Below are 19,435 nucleotides of genomic sequence, written 5' to 3' on the forward strand. Positions count from 1 at the left end.
CGCAGCCTGTTTGAAGCCAAGAGTTGATGGAGTCGGCTTGCGCGGAAGATGACAACCCGTAAAGGTCCGGGCTGGAAGCGGAGAGTATGGCGGACAGAGAGGCCACATTCGCGTGGTTCCAGGAGCGCGCCCAGATGTTTTTGGGAGGACAGGGCTTGGGGACTCAGCTGAGGAGTAGGGAAAATGAGATCAGGAAGTGATCCGACCAAGAGCAAGGGGAGGTAGACAGAGAAGTTACTGGGCAGTTAAGGGACCAGATCTGATCAAGGGTGTGGCCCTGGATATGGGTTGGGGAGTGAACGTGGGGGACGAAATTGAGGGAACGAAGGGTATCCGAGAATTCTTTCGATGTAGAACATTCAGCCGGGTCTGAGGGCCAAAAGTTAAAGTCTCCTACCACCAAGATGGAGGAGTTGTTAACTGCTAGGGTGGCCACCAAATCTTGGAAGCTAGGAAGAAAGAGTTGAGAGGGTGGGGGGGTGGTACATAAGAAGACAGGTGAGAGGAGTGCTAAAGGAGAGTGAGCGAGCAACTAAGAAGTCTGAAGAGCCGATGGGGAGAAAGCTAGAGGTTGAAAGGAGATTTCTCTACGGGCAATCAGGGCGACGCCGCCGCCCAATTTGCCGGAGGGTCGGTCGGCTCGTAAAGTATAATATGAGGCAGGGAGCGCTGCAAGTAGAGAGGGAAGGGAGTTGTCACCGAACCATGTCTCTGTAAGGAATAAGAGATCAGGTTTGTGCAGGTCCAGTAAGATAAAGAGTTCATGGCAGTGCTTGACTGCTGACCTGGTGTTAAGGTAATAGGCGGATAGGGTGGTGGGGGCAGGAGGAGGCAGTAGATCAGGACAGGGACCAATGGTAGGAGGAAAAGATGAGGGGGGGAGTGGGGTGAAAAGAGCGGGGCAGTCAGTCCCAGCCTGTCGATTCGTGCGGTCACAATATCGTCCAGAGGCCACGGGCCTTGGAGGTTGACCAGCTGCACGGAGGAGTATTGTATAGATTGGGCATGATGGGGGGCCCCTGGACCCGGTCGGGCACGGACGGGCGCAGACGGGCTTACCTTTGGCGCGCAAACGTCGCGCCCGCTGCGCTCGTCCGCTGCGTGTCCGGAAGATGCACATAATTTATAGGTAGATGGAGTGGCGGCCGGGGGGGGCGTGGCCTCTGAGAAAGGGGCGTGGCCTGCGGCCTTGTCGGAATGTCGGCGAGGGGTGTTTGTCTCGAGGTGTCGCGGCAGCGCTAAATCCGCTGCTGGAAACCAGATGAGGAGCAGAGGGTGAGTTCTTAAAAACACAAATAGTTAACAGTGACAATCAATTTTAAAAAAGCAGGATCTCACTCCCGGCTTCCGCCTCAGGAGCTCAGTGCATTACAGTGATGGCGCTAGTGGTCAGCGTCTATATATAGTGCACGACAGGGGGCGTGGCCTCTGAGAAAGGGGCGTGGCCTGCGGCCTTGCCGGAATGGCGGCGAGGGGTGTTTGTCTCGAGATGTCGCGGCAGCGCTAAATCCGCTGCTGGAAACCAGATGAGGAGCAGAGGGTGAGTTCTTAAAAACACAAATAGTTAACAGTGACAATCAATTTTAAAAAAGCAGGATCTCACTCCCGGCTTCCGCCTCAGGAGCTCAGTGCATTACAGTGATGGCGCTAGGGGTCAGCGTCTATATATAGTGCTCGGCAGGGGGCGTGGCCTCCGAGGCAGGGGCGTGGCCAGCGGCCTTGCCGGAATGGCGGCGAGGGGTGTTTGTCTCGAGGTGTCGCGGCAGCGGTAAATCCGCTGCTGGAAACCAGATGAGGAGCAGAGGGTGAGTTCTTAAAAACACAAATAGTTAACAGTGACAATCAATTTTAAAAAAGCAGGATCTCACTCCTGGCTTCCGCCTCAGGAGCTCAGTGCATTACAGATTGCAAGTATTTAAATTTTTAAAGGAGGAGAAAATTTACAACTACACAGCAAAATGGGAAGGCACCAAAAGCAGTCCAACGCAGTAGCCAGGGTAGAAGTGGCGACCGGGATGAAAACTAAAAGGCGCCTTGTACAAGCAAAAGGGGCGTCATCCGTAGTAAAAATCCCAGCCAGTATGAATCATTCTGTAGTGAGCTCCAGTTCTGAGAGCTCTACAGAAGATCACTCGGAGGTACAATCCGAGCCACAATCCGTGCTAACTTTACAGCTACCGAAAGGGGGGACTCTCACCTCTGTAACTAATACGTTCTGACGCCTGACTGGGAGTTCCAGGCCAGGACTGAAGATGGCTGAATCTAAGAACTGTAGGGATTTTCCAATGTTCATCAAAAAGAGTATGCAGCCTCTTGTGACTCAGGGTCCATCTCCAATAAGTACAGTCTCTCCAACAACCCCTGGGGATGAAACAACATCTAATTTTTTTGAAGGGTTACATATCTCTCCCCCCCCCCGAGGATACAGTTATGGCTGCAACCTCTTCATCGTTATCATCTCTGATTCAGTGGAAGGGAATTCTTTGCTTTACCCTTCAAGTGCCACAGCCGTGCATCAGCCCCCTTCTAAATTAGTCTTAATTGCCGAAAACATTTTAAAACAGCAGCAACTAGAGAATGGGCAGAACCCTAAAATAGTTCTTGGTGCCTTAGCAGAGAAGGGTGGAGATCCATCAAGCCAGAAGATGGAGAATCTGCCTGATTAGTCAGAGATCTTTTTTGAGGCATCTATTGTGGGTTTTCCATCAAGGCTTGTAGAGGCAGAATCAAGGATTGCCTATTTAGAGGACCAGATGGGTTCTACGATTCAATTCATAAAATCAATGAGGTTTCAGCAGATAAGATCGCACTTGAGTCCAAAGTGGAAGATCTGGAGAATCATTGGCGTCGGTCAAATCTTCGAATAGTAGGAGTGCCCGAAGGGAAGGAGGGTTCCAATGCCCTCCGCTGGGTGGAAGAATTAATCAAGCAGAAAGTACTCACGGATCACGCAGGGGATTTAACACTAACTAGGGCCCACTAGGTTCCTGCCCATCCCTTTCCTAATTCAAAGTACCCTCGTACAATCTTAGTGAACATCTCCGATTATAGGATTAAAGAGAATGTGTTGATAAAAGCTATCCAGCAGAGCCAATTTGCTATCGATGAGGGCACAAAATGTAGGATCTTTTCAGACATGTCAGCAGGGGTGGCAGGAAGACGTAAAGAATTTGTGAAGTTACTACTTCTATTTAAAGCACAGGGGGCGCAGGCATCCATTGCGCAGCAGTCAAAGTTAAGGGTGCTTGTCAAAGGTAAGTTCCATTTATTTACGCGGGTTGAGGAAGCCCAGGAGCATCTGAAAGAAATCACTGCTTTAAGATGAGGTTGCTTTAAATTTGGATCCACTGTGGAATATTTCCTCCTTTGTGTGAGGGGGGTTGGTCACTGAGGGTGCAGGGTCAAGGCACCCCAAGAGTAGAATGGGTAAAATGTGGGTTGCAGGGCTACATTTTTGGGGAGGGGAGGGGAGATGGGGGAGACTAAAAACAGTAGTAAAATGAGCAGCAGCAAGGACATTACTGGAAAGATTGTCAGGATTGTGAGAGTTTCTGAGTCAACTGGTATAATTTATTGATACTTTGCTAAAAATGTTAAGTAAGTGTTGTATTTTTTATGTGAATGTTAATGGGATACTAAATAAAAAGAAATACGGATATTAATTAGATGGTTAGCTTCCTTTTCACCTCAAGTCTTACTCCTACAGGAAACACATTTAAAAACGAATTCCCCAAATGTATTTCTTCATAGATGGTTTTCACATGCCTTTTTGCCTCAGCGGGGCTGGCCAAAAGAGGGGTAGGTATATATTTCTGCAGTGATCTTCCCTGGGTATTTGGCCAAATTCGGAGAGATCCCCAGGGAAGATGGATCTGGGTTGAGGCCAAACCAAAGGGCACAATATCAAATGTTATTAATTACTATGGCCCTTTCCCAGGTGACACCAAAGCCCTACTTAAAATTATTGAGATACTTAGGGGGGTACAGGGGAAGATAATCCTGGGTGGCAATTTTAATTTTATCCAAAATCTAAAGAAAGATACTTCGAATAAAAATAAAAAAGAGCTAAAACCCAAAACCAAGAAAGTGATAGCAGTATTAAGACAGGAACATGTTTTGATAGACCCTTGGCACAATGCCAATCCAACAAAGCTGACATTTTCCTGCTATTCTAATCAATTTCACAAGGCATCCAGAATTGATTTTTTCTTAATATCTCAATCCTTGGGCTATAGAAGCACAGCAATGGAGATAAATCCATATTCTGACCACTCCCTTATCAAACTTGAAGTAGGTATTGAGGAATGTAGGAGGCCAAGACCCAGGTGGCAGATGGATCGTCTCCTCCTGCAGGATCCTCAATGGGTGATTGGTACAAAGGCATGGATTGCCAAATTTTTCTAGATAAATGAAACAGCACAAATATTTTCAGTTCGGTGGGGGGTTTAAGGCTGCCCTTCCTGGGCAAATAATTGCACATTCAGCGGCTCAAGCTAAACAGAGGAGGGAGAACATTCTGACACTTCGGCAGGCCGTAGAGAAGGCAATGAAAGCAAGGAATACACAGCTTGCGGGGACGGGGGATGCCAGGGTTCAGTTAGATAGGGCGAAATATGAATTGAAGGAGTTTTTTTTTATAATAAAAGAGATTGCCAGCTCCAGAACATATCAACAGCGAGTACATGAGGAGAGTCAAATGGTTAGCAAAATGCTTGCCTGAACTACTAAAACTAAGCAGGAAGCAGCCATGATTACCGAAATCACTGACCCCAAGACCAGAATCTCTCTAACAGATAAAGAAGATATAGCTCAAATATTTCTAGAGCATTACTCGCAGTTATATACTACTAGATATGAAGCATGAGCGGACCAGATTAACAATTACTTCGAGGAGGTTGATCTCCCTACTCTTACAGGGCCAATGGCGGAACAGCTCCAGCTGGATATTTCGGAAGAAGAAATTATAAGTGTGGTAAAGTTTATTGTGCAGGGGCTAAAGCCTGTGGAGCCAACGGGCTCCCAATTGAATTTTATAAAAAAGATTTGAAGGAGCTGACCCCCTTTTTGGCTAAACTGTTTAATAATAAGAAACAGGGAGGTGTTGTCCCTACAACTTTTAAGGAGTCCATACTGGTTAGTTTTGTTAAAAAGGGGGAAAGTGGAAAGGATGTTAATTCATATAGGCCAATTAGTCTTCTTAATGCCAATTTTAAAATATTAATGAAAGTCTGGGCACAACATTTTGTTCCTATCGCTCAGGCATTAATCCATTGTGATCAGACCAGGTTTATTGCAGGAAGGTCGATGTCTACTAATACCCGGTTTTTAATTCATTCCCTTGATTATGTGACTAATAATACAATACCCACCTTTATTACTATGGTCGACAGTGAAAAAGCGTTCGACTTGGTCAACTGGGATGCACTTTTTTTGGTCTAGGATAATTCGGCAATCCGGCCCAAATTTCAAGTATGCTGAGAAACATATATCAAGGTGCTCAAGCTCGGGTTATAATAAACGGTGATTCAATAGCGGTAGTGGAAATAAACCGAGGAACCAGACGAGCTGCCCGATGTCACCTATTCTCTTTACTTTTTTTATTGAACCCATGGCCATTCGAATCTGCGCAAATCCCCTGATTAGAGCTCCAATCGAAGGGATGGCTAATTATGTACTTATGTCCGAATAAACAGAACTTGGAAGAAGTTCTTCAAGAATTTAGTAAATTTGAACAAATAGGAGGCTACAAAAAAAATCGAAATAAAATGGAGATTTTAATACTTAGTGTGGAGTGTAACTTTTTACCCCCTAATTTAAAACTCAAGGCATTAAAAGAAGAACCAATTAGATATCTCGGTATCTTCATCTCCAATCAAGTAGAACAACTATTTAGTTTGAATAATCTAGCCATGAGAAATAATATTAAAACACTTTTGGATAAGTGGACACTTTTACCTTTGACTTTGATTGGCCGTGTAGCACTTTTAAAAATGTCCATTCTTCTCTTGTTAATATTTTTTTAATAAATATACATATGAAAATCAATCTTAAATATTTTAAAGAAATTGATTCAATGTTCAGGGAATTTGTGTGGAACAAGAAGGCCTCCAAGGTTAAGTTGCCCATACTACAGCTATAAATAAGTTAAGGGGGTCTAGCCTTACCAAACATTTGAACTTACTACGAGGCTGCTTTACTAGACCTTACAGCACGTTTACTGGAACCTATTGGGCAGATAGATACCTTCTTTTTTGAAAGAATGATTCATGAGTCCGGCTCTCAAATTCCAATCTTTTACAAAAAAACATCTAAACTACCTAAAAAGTCCCGCTATAAGACAATTTGTGAATATTCTGATAGACTGCAATCTTTTTTTAAACAAGTGGTCTCTTCAGGGTTTATTTTTCTGAAGTTAGAGGAATGTCGAGTCTTCGGGCTGCAAATTCACTCCAGTCGGCTTAAGAGATGGAAGAAGTGTTGTTTTGAGGACCTGGGCCATTTTCTAATTGCTATGCAGTGATCTCTTGGCATGAGGTTTAAGTAGATCTGGTAATTGAAATAAAGCAGGCTTCCTGGAGTACTTGCAGATTGTAAATGTTATTAAAAAATACAATCTATTGTCAAGTGATGGGCCAATTAATCAAGTCAAGCCCTATATAAAATGAAATTAAAGAGGGTAGGAAATTGGTACTCTGTCCTGATAAAACACAAGGTACTCCCCAGGTTTAGGTATTCCTGGGAAAAATAACTTGGGAAACTAACTGCACCTTCTCTCTTCAAGAATGGCAGTTGATAGCCCAGGTAGGGAGTAAGGCTCTTAGAGCAGCACATTTTAAAAGAATGGGCTTTTTGTCACAGTGGCTGGCTTATTGCACTCCGAAAACGTTAAATAAGCGCTATACGGATGTTGAAAATACGTGTTTCAATGCCAGTCTCATGGTGAGGGAGACTGGCTTCATATATTTTTTACATGTCCTAAGCTTGAAGTGTTTTGGAGCAAGATCTTCTCAGTGATGAGCCAGGCTATTAAAAAAAAGCTTGATCCCGAGACAGAAGTGGCTCTTTTCGGTTATTCGAAAGTAAGGTCAGATCTGACCAAAGCCGAAGAGGTGTGCATTTCAATCTGCTCCACAGTAGCCCGTTCCTTGATTCTTCAAAACTGGAGATCGGAAGAGGTATCATCTTATCCTAAATGGATAAATAAAATGCAAAAGATAAGGAGATTGGAAGAAGCATAAGCTAAACGGGTTGGGGCAATAAAAAAGTTTACAGCGGTTTGGAAGTTTATGGATAATTGGGATATTTTGATAAAAAACAAGCACTTTAGCACATGGTACATTAGGCTTTCTTACTTGGAGGTTTGGAGGGGGTTTTTATGGGGGATATATTGACAGGAACTTAGCACTTTAGCACTTTGCACTATAGGCCCTTATAATTAAGGGGAAGTAGGATTGTACTGTAAGATTGCTATTGTTTGCACAGCTACAAGGTTAAAAATCACGCATTGATGTATTTTTGTTTGTTTATTTAATGTTATGCGATGATTATGAGAAGAAGTATTTTTACTCCAGCTGTAATTTGGAGGATGTTATGTATGTATGTATATTATTATAACTGAAGACAAATATGCACATTTCACTTTACTATTATTATGTATGTATGCATATTATTACAACTGAAGGCAACAATGCACATGTCACTTTAGGGTCTCATAGATTATTAGGTAGTTGTTAAATTAATAGATGGTTTAGCTGGACCTATGTGGTATTTTTTCATAGTCGGCTGTTTTGGGAACATGCATTTATGCTTGATGGGTTTCAGTTGACATATGTGTAAGAATGTGTGAGTTAAGTCCAGATTTGTGTGTTTTCTTTCCTTTTCTATTACTGACGTCCACATTTATTATAATGTTGTTCTGTCCTTGCACTGCTCAATAAAAAAATGTAAACAAAAAGAAAACATCTCAAATGTTCTCATATTCACCTAACTATAACATTACGTTAACCTTTGTTTTTTTTAGTGAATTTCTAGGGATTATTTTATGTAATTTAACATTTTATTACCATAAAAACGGGTTGTGTTTTTAAAAACAAAAATGGATGGTGGTGCACTGCCCCCCTCCCCGAGCTTCATTAGCCATGGGGGACTCCATCCCACAAGGCTATATATAGGCAGTCCCCTTTTCCTGAACCTCTGTAGGCCCTGAGGACTGCATCCACCAGGGCCATTTTTTATTTTAAAGTGGGGGGCACATGGCCCCCCTGCTCATGCCTATTATGTTCCTGGGGACCCCATCACCCTGGAACATATATATTATAAAGGGAAGGGGGGCGTGGGACCTCGTCCTCCCCAAGCCTATTTAGGCCCTGGAGACCCAATCGCCAAGGCCTTTTTTTAAAAGTGGAAAAGTGGCTGCGAGGCCCCCTCCTTGAGCCATTATTGACCGTGGGGAGTGCACCACAGGGCCTCAGCTTAATAAAAAGGGAGCTTTCTCGATCCCTCAGGACCTTTTTTTAAGGGGAGGGGGCTGCAAGGCACCCTCCTCAAGCCTTATTTGGCTTTGGGTAGTCCCTCCCCCAGGGCTTTTTTTCTGTTAAAGGGGTGGAGGCTGCAAAACCCCCTCTCCAAGGCTGCATTATGCCCAGGGGATACCATCCCCCAGGCCTGATTTTATTTTTACTAAAGAGGAGAGCGGGCGCGAGCCCCTCAAGGCACTGGGGATCTAATTCTTCAGGGCCACTACTTTTCTTAAAGGGAAGGGACCTGCATGGACCCCATCCCTAAGCTATTTTCAGCCCCACTCATCAAGGCCACAGTAGAAGCCCCAGGGCCCTCACAGCCCCAGGGAGAGGGCAAGGCTCCTCCTTGCAGGGAGCAGCTATTTCTACTGCTTCCTGTGTGTGGTAGCAAGCAATTGATCTGCTTCCCTGTCAGCATCAGTGCAGGGAGCAAAACAGATCAAAAGTATACTCTCAGCTGGCTGGATCATTTTCAATGTGGTAGATTAAAAAATGTTCCTGCCAGACAGAAGGAATAACAGGTATGTGTCACAGGGGTGGGCTCCCTAGGACACTTTATTGAGCCGGCCCTAGGAGATGGGGTCCCTGGGGCCATAGAAGGCTCAGGGAGGGAGGTTGTGCAGCACCTTCCCTTTTAAAAAGTTTAGGCCCCCTCCACGTTCTTGGTGATTTTGGCCCCTAGTGTGTGCTTCTGGGTGCCTAGATTGGCTCAGGGTTCATGCCACCATACCCTTTTTGATTGCAGCACTTGGTTGGGCTCCCCAGGTCTATAATTAAACAATGTGTTCGCATTTGCCATTTTGAATTTTTGTTTAGATCCTTCAGCAAAATATGCTGATTATTTTTTGGTTTTTGGCACCAGGGTCCCTCTGGGTACCCCCTCCCATGAAGCCTACAGGGGAGAGAATCCCTACCCTGCCCCCTTAGATATTTTGTTTTTAATTTAAACACTTCAGAACAGAGGACTAAATCTCTGAATCCTGTAATGGCTGCCTGCCACATTTTTCTTTTGTTGCTGGCAACCATGGGAGTCTGAATTGGCTCAAGAGAAATAAAAGCTCCTTGGGCCAAACAGAATGCTCCATTTTCAAAGTGGCACTCCCACAAGAGATCTTGAGCCTCTCGCAGACCCACCCATTCACATATACAAATACTTTTGACCCCTAATTCCTAAACAAACGACTGAACGGATTTACACCAAATGACAAAATTACAATCTGCAGACCAAGATCTAGCTTCCTGCCTAATTTGGTGTAATTCCGTTTGGCAGTTTTTGCTGCAGACCTTCTTTAAAAGGTGTAGGGAAAATGCATTGGATTTTGTGTTTTAGGGCTTCCCCTTTTTCTCGGGCCCCGCTTGATGACTCTTACATGCACAAACTAGTCAAAAAGTAGTACCTTTTTGGAAAGTTTTGTAGAGCAGCTAACCTAACAATAACTACCCAGTGGCGACCACCATTGAGTAATATATGTATTTGTATGTGTGTGTGTATATATATATTCACTGAAAAAACCATAGGTTTCACATCAGTTATAGTTAGGAATTAACATTAAAAAAACCTATTAAATTCACTGAAAAAACCATAGGTTTCACACCAGTTATAGTTAGCTGGAAATTTTACTCGCATAAAACCATTGAAATTCCCACGTTATAGTTAGTTGGACTCACTATAACTTGCGCGTGCAATGCACTGCTGATGACGTCACATATTACATCACTCATGACATGGTCAGTGACATCACTCATGACATCACTGATGACACCATCCAGTGAATGTGTGTCTTTTTAAAAAATAAATATGTGTAATATATATATATGTAAAAGTTGATGGAAGAATAAATGTTTAAATAAGTGTCTAAAGGGATGTTTTTAAAAAAAAATTTGATTGGTTAACTGGCTTATTAAGTGTATCTTAGTGAATACATATATTAGTGACTAATGTTTAAATATTTAAATATATGTATTAGTGTTTCACTTTGTGTATAAGTGGCTGCATGGGTTGGTGAGTAGCTACATGTGTATGTATATGGGTTAGAAGTTTTTTTTGTTTTAGTATCTGTATGAGTATCTGTATGGTTTGGTGGGGGTATTACTTAGCACATAGATGCATGAATGACTGACTCTCTGTTTGTATGTGTTTTGAAAACAGCATATGTGCAGGACTGTATGGGTGGATGAGTGTATATGTGTGTGTTAGTGAGTGAATGACTGTCTCACTAGTGTCTTTATCAGTAACTACATATGTTTTAATCTAGTATATGTGAATATTGATGTATATAAGTGAGTATATGTGAGCGTGAGGGATTGTAAGAGTTCCTGTTTAAATTAGTATGTGTTTCTATAAGTGATTGTTTAAGAGAGTAAGAATGCGTAAGTTTCCTTAGAAGTAAAGTGGTAGTGTGTGTATATCTGTATATGCAAATAAATGGATGTTCAATAGTTTATTTGCATGTGTGAGTATGTGTGAGAGTATCTTTTGGATGACTGTCGGTGTGTAACAGTATGTATAGTTGTATCACTACATATGATGAGTGAGTATATGTATGAGTGACTATATAGAACTGTTGGTGAATGAGTGGATGTGTATATAGATGGTGGAATTATTGAATTGGTTATTGTAACTGGTATGGATATCTCCATTTTTTTGAAAATGTTAGTTTCTATTTTTGAATATGTGTTTCAAGGGTTACATTACAGTGAAAGGAGGTCTGTTACTCTGTCACAAGGATGGTGTCATCAGTGATGTCATGAGTGATGTCACTGACCATGTCATGAGTGATGTAATATGTGACGTCATCAGCAGTGCATTGCACGCGCAAGTTATAGTGAGTCCAGCTAACTATAAGGTGGGAATTTCAATGGTTTTATGCGAGTAAAATTTCCAGCTAACTATAACTGGTGTGAAACCTATGGTTTTTTCAGTGAATTTAATAGGTTTTTTAATGTTAATTCCTAACTATAACTGATGTGAAACCTATGGTTTTTTCAGTGAATTTCAATGGTTTTGTAATAGCAAATCTCTATAGGTATGAAAAGTAATATTTTTTATAACGAATTTTATATTGTATAAATAAGTAATTTTTTATTTGTAATTTTTGTAATTTTTTTAAATATTTTTTGCCCGGAGCGCTCCCGGGGCGCGTACCAGTGAACGCACGGGTAAGCGCAATGTTACGGCGCGCCCCGGGGCGCGTACCGGGGAGCACCCCGTTAGCGCTATTCCCGCGAACGAAAACAACATCGTGACGTTTCGCGCAGTCGCGTGATGCGTCATATGACGCACTGCGTAAGCGCACCCGGAAGCACGCGATCGCATGCGATCGCGCAATGTCTCGACGCGCTTACGCCACGCGCCCCGGGGCGCGTAGCGTAAGCGCGTCGGGTCATGTGATCTGAAAATAACACTTTTCATTGGTGCAAATCAGTTTTGGTTTCCAAATGATTAAAGCCTGGATCATGTGACTTGAAAATAACACTTTTCATTGGTTCAGAACAGTTTTGTTTTCCAAATAATGAAAGCCACACCTTTTTTCTTTATTCTGACTTTGTCTTTTGACTGAGGAAGACCTGTTTGGAGTTCTATCTGTACTCTTTACTTGAATAACATGGCTACAGTAGCAGCAACAGCTGGAGCATCTGCCCCACCACCACCACCACCACCACCATCTAAAAGACCACGAGAAGATTACCTTGGTGGTCAAGAGGAAGAGGAGGAGGATGATGAAGAGGAGGCACAAAGAAGGCAGTACTTGCCTGAAGATAAACAGCCCTACAAACCGAAAGAACACTTTGTATGGGAGTTCTATGAAATCCCAAGGGGTTTTGAGAAAGTCAACGCGGCAAAGGTAACTTGCTTGATTTGTGGTGCTGAATTGTCTAGGGGGAACCCTAACAAAAAGTATTCCTTCGGGAATCACACCATGATTTGCCACATGATGCGTTGGCATCCAAATAATTATTCTAATGCAGAGTTAAGGGACCTCTGTAGTAAACTACCCCCATCAACGTCTAGACCCTCAACATCAAAACAACCCACTCCATCGGGTTCGGGGGCAAGAGACCCATTGGATACTATCCAACCTAAGTTTGGCAATTACAAAATTTTATGCAAATTTTGTAACAAGACACTTTGCTACGGTGAGCAAAGCATCAAACTTATTATGGTTGCTGGTGATAACCACAAGTGTACAAAAAAAAACTAATTTTTCCTGGTTTTTTTATGCTCCAGTTTAGCCATTTACAATTCCCTGTTTTTTGTTTCTCCCCATAAAAAATACAAAAAAAATATAAAAGTGTTCAGAAAAGCCAAAAAATGTACAAAATGTTCAAAAAAACATAAAAAAAGATATAAAACAACAAAAAGAAGAAAAAAACAGTTATTTTTAGAACTAGCTTTACTTTATAAGAATAAACCTATATTTTTAAAGAATCTCTGTCAATTTTTTTTCCTCAGGGTACGCGCACCGGGGCGCGTACCCAAAAAAAAAGAAAAAAAAAATTATGAAGGAGTTAGCATGAGGGAAGAACACAAAGAGAGTAATGTTAAGAGAAAGAGAGCTAGAGGGAGAAACACAGAGGGATTGTTTATCACATAGTAAAAAACAGAAAAGGCCATACTACATACCAGTCCCTACCATTTTCACAAATTTGGTGGAATTCCATTGAGCCATTTGAGCTGTAGCACTGTCTAAATATCCTGAGGTAAATTACATGACAAAAACACATCTGAAGTGTTAGAATTTACAACCAATTAAAATGTTACTTTCATTTTCTATTTTTTTTTCCTGACATTTGATTGGTTATGTACATGAATATAAATGAAAAATGAGAGGGAAACACAGCCATTTTGACTACAACTACCTGAGGTACATCTTGAAAGGATGTATTTCGCATTTTTTCTTCTTCACCTCTCTGTAAAGTAGGTTGATAATTTGTAAGGGGCACTTTAAGTTAATTTGTAAAAACGTTTTCTAATAATTGTTTACTGTTCCTCTGCTATAGTTATAGATAGAGATAGGCTCCTCTGTTATATTTATGGATTGACTTAGGCTTCTCTGCTATAATTAGGAATTTACTTACACTTCTTCACAGGCACTTTTTTATATTTCTACTTCCTGCCTGTTACCAAACACTGCCCAAAGTTAACTTCACTGTTAAAAAATCTGAACTACCTGTCTGAACTTAAACCCAACAGTGCCCTAACTCTACTGATATAGTTATTTTTTATGCAATTTACAGCAAAAAAATGGAAGGGGAGCAAGAAAATATCAATATTTCCTTCGAGATGACATCTGAGGATATTCTAAATGAAGATTTTTTTGATGAAGAATTTATGGATCAATCTTTGGATCAACAATTTGTTGAATGTTTACAAGATATAGAAACATGCATGTTTGAGGAGATTCCAGATGATGTAATGCTGGAAGTTTTATTGAACTATGAAAATTCAAACCAATAAATTTTTATTTAATAATTAAAAATTCTTTGAGACATTATTCATTTTTATATCTAATTCATTAAGTACTACCAAAATCATTATGTTTATATTATAGTATAAAGTGAAACTTACAGTATACTGTGCAATTTTAAAACATCATAAGGGAGCAGAGTAGACTATCCATGATCCCCTAGGTCTTCTCAGGGACTACTTAAAGGATCTGTTTCTGCTTTCCTGACAGACTATGGTATGCATTCCATATACCACAATAACTTCTATAACAACATGCTAGATATCTATATAAAAACGTGTACATTGAATTTAAAACTCTACATTGGTACCTACATGTTGGTATTTAAATCACCCACACAACACAACAATTCAATTCGAACCTACCCTACCTCTAAGCACTTTAAATTATCATTTTACTGTTTCACTGAGTTTTCCCCATGTGTGGGGGGGATGTGGGTGTGTAAGGTGTGTGTGTGGCTGTGGGTGTGTGGGGTGTTTGGGTGTAGGTGGGGGTGTGGGTGTGTGAGCCGTGTGTGGGGTGTATGTGGGTGTGGGGGGTATGTGTGTAGGATGTGTGTGTATGTGTGGGATGTGTGAGTGTGTCTGTGAGGTGTGTGTGTGTGGGGGGGGAGGTGTGTGTGTGGGATGTGTGGGGTGTGTCTGTGAGGTATCTGTGTGTGTGTGTGTGTGTTGGGGGGGTGAGGTGTGTGTGTGAGTGTGGGGGGGGTGGGATGTGTGGGTGTGGATGTGTAAGGTGTCGGTGTGGGGGTGTGGGGTGTTTGGGTGTGGGTGGAGGTGTGCGTGTGTGAGGTGTGTGTGGGGAGTGTGTGCGTGTGGGGGTGTGGGGTTGTGTGCATGTGGGTGTGTGTGGGATGTACTTGTAGGTACCTAAAACAGCCACAGAACCCAAAAGCTCTTTTCAGAGCTACCCTACCTGTAATCACTCAAAATGATTATTTTACACTATTATTTTCACTATTTTTCCCCATGGTACGCTCCTCTGTACGCTCCCCGGTGCGCGTACCGGGCGCTCCCCCCACGAAAATCGAAAAAAATAAAAAAAAATGTTTCACCCGCGAGACCCTTTTATGGCCCCCACATCAAACCTAGGGGGTCAGGGGGGGGTCTACCCTGCCCCCTTTTGGTTATTTCCCCCTTTGTTTTTACCACCTCTTGTGTCTCGATCCTACCGAGACACAAGATGGCGGCCGCTCAGGACTGTTTCGAATGTTTACAGACACCCGAGAGCCAATCAGCTTTCCGTGCACAAGTCGCGTAGCGCGCCCGGTGCGCTCCCCGGTGCGCGTACCGGGGCGCGGCTATAGATATATATATTTTTTTAACCTAAATTACTCAAAATCCTCTGGAGCACATATCTTGAGACATAGCAAAGGCACATCGGGCTTCCAGTCCCTACAATTTTGCCAAGTTTGGTGAAAATCCATTCAGCCCTTCGAGCTAAAAGTGCGACCGACCGCCCTATGGAAATTAACATGGGGAAAACACGTTTTGGGACCCCCTTTTATCTCGGCCCCCGCTTGACGAATCCCCCCCAATCTTTCAGGGAAGGACCGGAGCGCCGCGAGGCAAAGTTGCTGAAAAATTCAGGCAGATTCCTCATCCGGCGCCAAAGTTATTCCCAATAGAATGTTGCGATTTCCCTATGGAAATCAATCCTAACTATAACTACCTACTGGCGACCGCCAGTAGGTAATATACACACATACATATATATATATATATATATATATATATATATATATATATATATATTGCCGCTCTCCACACACCTACATGCGCGGCACTCGCGGGCGGGTGCTGACACGCGAGGGTGCACTCGCTATTCAATTGCCGCTATTCAATTGACGCTCCCAACTCCCAAAGTGGTCAATCCTCCACAGGAATAAAGCACTCGCGGGGGCCGTTTGAATCGTTTATTGAGAAACAAACACAGCAACCAGCAATATATATATATACATACATATAGCTGAAAAAAACTGCTTAAGACCTCACATGTTACATGTTACATCACTCATGACATGGTCAGTGACATCACTGATGATATCTCAAACTACATCACTGATGACATCATCAGGTGAGTGTATATGTTTTCTAAACATTTATGAGTACTAAACATATATATTAACCTATTAAAAAGTTAGATTAGTATACTAGGTGTCCTCCTAATGAGTGATACTAACATATGTGATCTGAGTGGCTGTTTGACTGTCTGTATCAGTATATGTGAGGGGGTGTTTGAATGGCTGTATGTGAGAAGCTATGTGGGTAAGTGAGTAGCCGAGTAAGTGGCTGTATGGGTGTATGAGTGGATGCATGAGTGGCTGTTTGGGTCTGTGAGTCGGTATGTCAGTAGTTGAATGAGTAAGTGAGAGGCTGTGAGTGTGCAGTATAGGTGGATGAGTGGGTGTGTGAATGAATGTATGGGTGAGTGTTTGAATGGCTGTTTGAGTGAGTGACTGGGTGTGCAAGTGGGTGTAGTGGTAAGTGAGTGGGTGTTTGAGTGGATGTTTGGCCAAGTGAGTTTGTGTGTGAGTGCCTATATTGGAGAGTGAGTCTCTGTGTGAATGGCTGTATGGGTGAATGAGCAGATCTGGCAGTGCTTGTATGTATGTGTGAAAAGGCATGTAAGCGGTTGTGAGAGACTGTGAGTGCTTATATGGCTGAGTGGGTGGCTGTGTTGAGAGACTGTATGGGTGAGTGAGTGGGTGTGTGAGTGGCTGTATAGGTGAATAAGTGTATGCTTGTGTGAATGAGAGATAAACTGTATGGGTGAATGTGTGGCTATGTGAGTGGCTGCATAGGTGAGTGGCTGGTGTATGAGTGATTTATGGGTGAGTGAGTGGTTGTGTCAGTACTTGTATAGGTCTGTGAATAGATATGTGAGTGGCTGTGAGGGTGTATGAGTGGGTATTTGAGAGATTGTATAGAGGTGTGTGTGTGTGTGAGTGGTTCTGTAGATTATGTCATTGGTGATGTCATTGACTAAGTCATGAGTGATGAACTATGGGAGGTCATAAGCAGTGCATTGCGGGGGCGTACGTTGTAGTCAGTGCAGGTAACTATAATGGTTTTGTACAAGTGAAATCCAAGCCTAACTATAACATTCCTGGTTTTTTTTCAGTGAATTTCTAAGGTTTGTAAATTCCTTTTTCTTACTATAACATCCCTGTAACCTTTGTTTTTGGGTGACTTTCTACCGTTTTTAATGCTATTTCCTAACTATAACATCCCTGAAACATTTGGTTTTAAAGTTGTTGTTTTTTATTGTATTTCCTAACTGTGACCTGTAACCTTTGAGAGTGAGTGTGTGAGTGAGTGTCTGAGTGGGTCTGTGACTGGGTGTCAGAGTATCTGAGTGGGTTAACGAGTGCCTCCATGAGTGTTTAAGTCAGTTTTTGAGTCTGTGAGTAAATGTATGAGTATCTCAGTGGGTTCCTGAGTGAGTTTAATGAGTGTTTGAATGGGTCTGTGAGTAGCTGAGAGGTTCTGTGAGTGGGTACATGAGCGTCTGAGTGGGTTTGTGTGAGGGTATCTGAGTGCATCTGAGAGTGGGTGCATGAGTGTCTGAGTGCATATATGAGTGCTTGTGGGAGTGTCTGAGTAGGTCTGTAAGTGGGTACATGAGTAGGTCTGTGAGCAAGTATATCAGTGCCTCAATGGGTCTGTCAGTGGGTGAGTGAGTCCCTGAGTATGTGAGTGGGTATCTAAGTATAAGTGTGGGTATGTCAATAGCTGTGAGTGACTGGGCCACAAAGAAACCGCACCAGTGACTTAACCCAACAAGACTCCACAGTTTTGCACAAAATATCCACCTAAGTGGAGCACTTCCTATTGGTTTATTACTAAATGCTACCTCCTTGGGTAAATGTCAAGTACGTATTCTACACTACAGCTGTGTATTGGAACATAAGGAAATGTTACCAGTGACATTGTGTGTATTTTGGCAATGTGATTGTCCCTGGTGCGCCTTTGTCCAGCAATATGTGATCACATAAATCCTCCTATAGAGAAGACAACAATATTACAAAGAGGTAAATCTCCACCTAACAGAGGTCTTTCTTCTTAGCCATATGAAGCAGGTGCTTCTTTATTTGTTGGAAATGTCCTCATATTCCTAAGCATATGCAATCTCTAACCAAAATCCGTGGGAAACATGCTGGGGGCCACTTGTTAAGCTGTCCATCATCCAGGCAGAAGGCAGAAAGATCTTTAGATATTACTAAGGTGGGAGGCGCAAAATGGCAAAGCTTCCAAGTGATTTGTACATTTAAATACTTGTAGCAATTTAAAGGGAGAACCATGGAATCTGCTCTCAGCAGGTAAGGACAAGAAAAAACCCATTCATAACAGCCACTACAGATTATCTCCAATAGCTCAACGGTGCATTCACCTCCACAAAGCTGTTCAGATGGTCTTTCAATATGGAATTGCCATAAAACACACTTGCTTTGCCTTCGCCAATCCTGGAGTTGGAATCATTTGTCCTTTATAGAAGTGGAGATGGGGCGCCTGCTATGCTTATATTTGTAAGTGCTTTCTTGAAGTTTAATTTCTGTGAAATGAGCATCAGGCCCAGACCAGCCCTGGGTATCCTAGTCACAGGTTAATGGGGGAGACGGTCTGAAGTCCCCCTCCCTGGGCTGATTTTAGCCCTGGGGGCCCCCATTCCCCTGGTCCTGGCCAAAATGTAATGAGGGTCATATGGTGCCCCTCTCCTCCCCCATCCCCTGGGGCCCAGCCAAAATTCAATAGGAGAGGGGGGCCGCACGGCATGTGTGTGTGTTTCAGCCATATGTAGTGTAGTTATTGTGTTAATGTATGCACAGTACACACACCATAATGTCTTAAAAAACAGCCACATAGCACCTTTCTGCACCTGTGAATGGCTGCAAAACTGGATCATGAACAGACAAATAGTGTTTTGAAGTAATTGTCCGAATAACATATTTAATCAGTGATGAGCAAAGTTACACTTGCACTGGGCAACTTTGCATCGGTCTTGAACTGTTGTTTGCACTGAATGACTAGTTTCAAATGGTATTCTTGCACATGTCATTTGGGGCAATTGTCACAGCAAATATGGCCAGCATAAATGATAAATTGACTGGCACCGCCAGTACAGCATTGCTAAGGAGTCTCCTGATTCACATTCATGGCTTGTTATTTTGTAACATGGCTCCATGCATACAAGATGTGCATGTATCCCTCAGGTAATATGCACTGCTACTGCAGCTAGAACATCTTGATGTCATTGTCCATTAGTTACTGATACAGAAGCAAAATATTTTAATGCCTCTAGAATGGTCACAATGAAAAATGTCGAATTAAAGGCGAATAATCACGGTTAGTGCCCATCTTCTTTGTTGGATTTTAATTGGCTTAATACTTACATCCATTTTAAATTGGAGAAGGAAGTTTTCTTGAAGGGCGAGAATCCTGGAAGAGA

At 42.5% G+C, this 19,435-nt stretch overlaps 1 protein-coding gene across 1 annotated transcript in view; it reads right to left on the reverse strand.

Moving 5' to 3' along the window:
- SCGN (secretagogin, EF-hand calcium binding protein) overlaps nucleotides 1-19,435 on the reverse strand; it is a 504,919-nt gene that overhangs the window by 124,726 nt on the left and 360,758 nt on the right. The window contains exon 8 of the mRNA XM_078685785.1: nucleotides 19,380-19,425. Coding sequence (XP_078541911.1) covers nucleotides 19,380-19,425 — 46 coding nt within the window. The remainder of the gene's footprint in view (nucleotides 1-19,379; nucleotides 19,426-19,435) is intronic.

This window comes from Lissotriton helveticus, chromosome 4_1 (assembly GCF_964261635.1).
Source record: "Lissotriton helveticus chromosome 4_1, aLisHel1.1, whole genome shotgun sequence".
Classification (NCBI taxonomy): Eukaryota; Metazoa; Chordata; class Amphibia; order Caudata; family Salamandridae; genus Lissotriton; species Lissotriton helveticus.